The sequence below is a fragment of the Oratosquilla oratoria genome, chromosome 23 (genome assembly GCF_046742065.1).
Source record: "Oratosquilla oratoria isolate Oo_2021 chromosome 23, ASM4674206v1, whole genome shotgun sequence".
Classification (NCBI taxonomy): domain Eukaryota; kingdom Metazoa; phylum Arthropoda; class Malacostraca; order Stomatopoda; family Squillidae; genus Oratosquilla; species Oratosquilla oratoria.
The window spans coordinates 2,901,341-2,907,340 of NC_134799.1; the positions used below are offsets into that span (position 1 = coordinate 2,901,341).

The following is a 6,000-nucleotide window of genomic DNA, read 5'->3' on the forward strand; positions in this document are numbered from 1 at the left end:
CATTTCATCCCCAACATACTCCACCCCTATCCACCCCCTTCTCTCCCTCATATCTTGGATCCTCATGGATGACGGGTCATCCCTGCATCTCGCCCACTGCCCTGAGTCAGAAGCAGTATCATAAGACACAGCACATCCACAGCAAGGCTACTTCATTAAATCAGCAACCCCCCCTCTCTGTCCCCTCATGCAGAAAAGGAGAAGATGGGGAGAAAAATCCCTTCGGGTTGCGTCAATTTATTTTTCACACATACTCCCTCACCCACTCCCCCTCATGCATCACAGCATCATCTATACATGACCATTCTTTCTTTATCTAAAAAACAAGTTAAAAAAAATAAAAATAAAAAATAAAATAAATAAATAAAAAATAAATAAATAAATAAATAAATAAATACATAAAACCTATCTATATACCAAGGGTTTCTTCCCATTGATCATGGAAGTACAGTCAAGGTAGGCACCAACTTCTGCCCATTGGAAAACTAGACATCTGATCTCCATTAGTCCTAATGGATGCTTTCCATATGACCCATAATGTGTGTCATCCTTTGACACACACACACACACACACACAAAAGAAAAAAAGAGAGAGAGAGAGAGAGAGAGAGAGCTTCTGACTAATGATGAAGGTCTTCCTCTTGAGCCACTGCTATTAGTGCTTGGGTAAACATAGTGAAGATAAGTACAAAAGGCTGTGCCAATGAGAGAAATCTCTATGCTTGAGGCAGTGGACTGACTAATCCTGTTTATATGCTTAGCCAAACTGGTTTATGTATGTTCATGTCACCTGCCAGTATGTGGTCTGTTAGTGAGTTTTGAGGCTGGCATTGAGGTGTTTGTGTTGGCAAGTGTGGTCCATGTGAGATATAATGTGTAGCACTTGTTGCACTGGATGAGTAAGTATGAGTAATCTATGGATTTGTGCATACAAAACATGTGTATGTTCCTGGGTAGGTTTTGACGTCTCTAACTGAAAAGTGTGGGTAGACATACAGCAGAGTACTGACTTCCTCATATGAAACAAGAGATACTTTGGAGGTGAAAAAAGAAAAGAGGGAGTGTCTGGGACCAACCCAGAGACAAGGTACCAGTCCCTTAGGGACATGCACATAGAGATGGTGGGTATTGCTATGAACTGCATCAGGGAGATGTTTGGGTTTGTAATGGAAGCTCCAAGTCCCTCTCAAAGATAAATTATTTTTTGTGGGTGGGCACACCACAATAGGAGGAGGGACTGAAACTGGCACCTGAGAGCCAATAGGGTTTGGTGAGTCTTGATGCAGATGCCACAGGTATCACTTTTGAAAGGAGATGGGAAGGTTAGTTGTTAGAAGAAAAGGGACGAGGGTCATCAAAAGAAGCAGACAGGGTCCGTTCATAAAAACATAACATTTTATGTTACATAGGTATGGGTATAAGGAAAATCTTCAATAGTGTGGAGTTTTGTTAGAAAATTGGCCCTGGCAAGTATACAATCTTGGCCCAATATGCTCTAATCCCTTCACCCTGTCAAGTCAAGGTTCTTGAGAGGAAGGAGTTCAGGCATTAATTTGCTCCTTTTTAGCAGAATAATTTTTTTCTTTTATTACATACATATACCAAAGGATTTTTTGCCCCCCCCCACAAAAAAAAAATATATATATATATATATATATATATATAAATAAAATAAATAAAAATAAAAACCACTCCCACACATTCCATCCCTATCATACTCCACTCCCTTCCACCCTCTTATCTTGGCATCTGAAAAAACACAATGTATATTGTAACACTAATAGAGGCAATGCAAAATGACAATCCTATGTCTACACTATTAATTACCAATGCTAATGATCTAATGATTAAGATACACTGTCTGTGACCCCTTAGGCCAACTGACACAACAAAGGATACGAGAAAAGTGATCCAGAAGCTCTGTGGGCAGTGGTACCTTCCTAACTGTGTGAAGATGGCGCTGAGCAAGCCGAGACTCTCCTAAACTTGGGTAGTCTGACTCACTCAGACCACTGGCATTAGCTGGACCTGGGAAAAAATTAGATGGGAAGGAGGCCTCAATAAACTGTCAAATTGCTACACTTGTTATACAAGTGCACATAAAATTTGCTGTCTTGATTTGAACTCTTCTAGTTCTAGAGTATGACTTTAGCCTGAATAATACCTATGAATTATATGAGAGGATTAAATAGCTTCAACCCCATGTGCCATATCTGGAAGTATATAGCTTTTAAGCATAATTCCAAAATAATAACATTACTAATTATTTTATGAATTCTCAAGCAAGGATGGTTGTATTTTAGCTACTTACCTTGAGGTGCAACTCTCAGCCTGTCCAGCAGTGAGGCAAACATCGAGTCAATATTCAAGTGTTTGTCCACCAAGCGGCACGCAACTTCCAAGTCTTGCTGACTACCACTGCTATCTCCTCCCCCTCCCACTGCGGCTCCTCCACCTCCACCAGGAACCTGGCCTCGACCAACATATCGAGGATTCAAAGTGTTCTGCAGCATATCTGAAAGCCAAAAATAAAATCCATATATACCTTTTCTAGATGAGGATCTCAGACCAATGGAGAAAAAGGTTCTTGAAGGAATTAAACACATCATCTAGCACACCCTCAAGAGAGACCACACCAACACCATCATCACCCTTTGAATGGTAGTAGTGTGAGTACAGTATATGGTTCGAGTCTGACATCTCCTCATATGGGGGAACAACTTTTTTCTAATATATGTACAAACAGTTTGGTGCAAAGGGGAAAGTTGGAAAGGAGACTGAGTAGGTTAAGCTTGCCATGTCAAAAAGATTTTGCCATGAATAATGTAGCCTGTGGCATACCTAATGTGTTTCACTCATTAGTATCTTCATGGTAATCTATTTATAATTTTTTATAGTTGTGCATGCCTTGCAAGAATGTATATTTTCTACACAACAAAATTTTTGCTTTGCCACATCCAACTGCCATTAACTATTACAAAGTCACAAATTAATGAAACTATTCAGGAATGTTAGTGTCCTTAAGACTACTATATTCTTGGCAATTTCTTTAGATATTCTGGCAAGCATGGACCTCTGCAGAAATAATACCAAAAATTCTAGCTAAAAAGATATTAGAAGTGTTCCTCAGGGTTCTATTTTGTGGGTACATAGCATATGATTACTTGACAAACTAGTGGAACAGTCTTAAAAGGGGCTAATGAAATACAACCAAAGTGTAAAATTATGCAGACGGGTAAAAAGATTACATACAACAAGATGTCTAAGAGAAGATGAAGTGAAAAATAAATAAATAAATAAAATCCTAAGTGTAATTATCAGTAACAGCTTTACAATATCTAAACATATTTCTAACTCATAGAAAGCAAATAGATACTGGGATTAGTAGTGCAATCTTTTGACTTCAAAAGTCCAGGTGTCATCAACAAATTATAGAGATCACTGGTCCATCCACACTTGGAATAACCTGTTACTGTACAATCTGTAAATCTCTTAAATGACAATGGTATATTAGAAAGAACAGAGCAGGGAGGAAAAAACTCATATAAAATACAAGAAATAAAGCACAAAAATTACATAAAACACTTTATCAGATTCTCTCTAAATAAAGCACACTAAGGGGAGATTTTCAAGGGATTTCATATTATCAAAACTGAAAATATTTTCAAAATAAATACATAGAGGTAAGTAGAAACAATTTTCCTTACCATATTGTAAATAAAAGGCATAAGCTTCTAGCAAAGGATTTAAATATACTACACATTAAGGTTGATTGATTGATTTATGAAATTTTGGCTTCAAGGCCAAGCGCCAGAGCCGGTAGCCCATTCAGCGCCTACACATTAAGGCTTTATTTGGATACACACCTAAGCAAAATGCTTTCACATCTGACCAGGTTATGAACCATAAGGTCTTCTGCTGACAAGCACTTACAATATTTTTTTTTTTGTAAATTGTAAAATGTTATAGACCTAATCCTTATTTTGTCCAAATAAGTTTGGAAATACACATCTAATCTGTAAAATAATTACCAATGTTGATAAATGGATGGATGGGGTAAAAAGGGCATTGGGAAAGAGGGGAATGTCTGTTAAGGAAGGACAGAAGACAGAAGATAGGGGTATTTGGAGAATGGTTGAGAAGGGTGAGGGAGTATGTGTGAAAAACAATATGATGCAGTCCAAAGGGATTTCTCCCAGTCTTCTTTTTTTTTTTTTTTTTTTTTAACACAAGGGAAGAGAGGGGGTGGAGATCACCAATTACATAAAGCGGCCTTGCTGTGGATGTGCTGTGTTTTGAGACACTGTCTCTGAACCAGGGCAGTGGGCGAGATACAGAAATGACCGGTTATCCAGGTGGAGCCAAGATAGGTGGGAAGGAGGGGGGTGAATGAGAGTGGAATATGTGGGGATAGAATGGGTGGAAGTGGATTTTATGCCTTTGTTTTTTGGCTACTTCCCTTGTAAGGGGGGAAAAAGCCTTTAGTATATGTATGTCTGTAAATAAAATTTTTAGAAGTGCACACTTACAATATATAGCAATAGAAAATATGGTATTTATTAAAGTGCACTCCTACACACTAGAGCATTTGAAAATTAAATATTAATTTTTGTCAATTATAGTACATTAATGTAATAAATATTTTTCTTGGCAGAAATCAACAATGGAAAATGTTGCTAAAAACTATGTGCAAACAAAATTGCACTGACTCCTTTAGATGCCATCTTTGTTTTGATAGATTCGGAGGTCAAAGACATCGACCCTGATGACCTCTTGAGGAGTTTCATAGCTTCAAGAAAAGCATGAGGCTCAGCTCAGTAGCACTGTTTTAAAAACATGTAGTGTGGTGACATCACTTAGAGTCAGAGAACACCTGGTATACGGCAATGCCATTGTCAAAACGACATTGACTAGACTGGACAGATGATAACATGTCGTCTTGAACATATCGTCACAGCTCCATTCATTAGTGTGTTTGCTTTTAACAAGGTTTCTTGTTATTGATTTCCACCAAGAAAAACATACTGTATATTTAACCTCTTCACCCCGGGTTACATCACACGTCTGGCAGCATTAGCTGGCCGACGTGCGATGTTGCGTCATAATAATCACATTATAAAAAATAAAGTCAGTGCTCAATCATTCGTTCTCTTTCACACGTGAATTTTGATAACCATAGAAAATATGATGAAGCCAGTTTAGAGAGAATGGAGGTTACGTAGGTACGACTACAATAAATATAATCAAGATGCTGACGTCGGCATCATCGCGTACCCACTTGCTCCTCATGACGCCTATGTAGGTGTCACCGTATGGAAGTGGTTAAATATTATCTTATGTTGATGTATATAATTTACAAAAGGAATATTTAATTTTCTAATGTTATATCATGTATGTGTGCATTACTAAGAAGAAGAAGAAAAAAAAATATATATGGTCAATTTATAGTTTCACCCAACCATAGAATTTGATATGTGGCTTATGTGTTTCTGGTGAAAAATGTTGTGATATGAACGATGGTGTACTTAATTTCCGTCGCAAATGCGTACTTTTGAAGTAATTATATATTGAATTATGCACTTATGCCTACATCTCCCGAACGATCTGGGGGGGGGGGGACGTGTGGGAAATCGGGTTTTTTTGGGTGGGGAAGACTAATAAATGGAGTAACGTGCATTGCCAAACAGGTGTAAAATGAAGAAAAAGACTAAAGAAACCCATAAAAAACAAAAATATCCCATATCGGTGGGTACCGCGCGCGGCACCATGTTTGTTTACTAACGATTGTAAATATTTGTGAGCAGAAGCGCTAGATTAGCAGCTCGCGCAAGACTTGGTGACCGTAAAGTAAAATAAACTAACCTAACCTAACGGAGGTAACGTTCGTTTACGGTTAGGAAGTCTTACGCTGCTGGAGTGGACTTCGCTAAGTGTGACAGATCTAGCGAGACATTTTTCGAATCGTTGGTAAAAACAAAGATGGCTACCGTTGGACTCTGG

The 6,000-nt window shown here is 38.2% G+C and overlaps 1 protein-coding gene across 2 annotated transcripts in view; it reads right to left on the minus strand.

Moving 5' to 3' along the window:
• The window catches only part of Nup154 (nuclear pore complex protein Nup154), a 44,097-nt gene that overhangs the window by 36,660 nt on the left and 1,437 nt on the right, over positions 1-6,000 (minus strand). For both annotated transcript variants that reach the window (XM_076206482.1, XM_076206481.1), the window contains exons 2-3: positions 2,312-2,515; positions 1,900-2,028 (exon numbers count right to left, since the gene is read on the minus strand). In XM_076206482.1, the coding sequence (XP_076062597.1) occupies positions 1,900-2,028; positions 2,312-2,513 (331 nt within the window). In that variant the 5' untranslated portion in view covers positions 2,514-2,515. The remainder of the gene's footprint in view (positions 1-1,899; positions 2,029-2,311; positions 2,516-6,000) is intronic.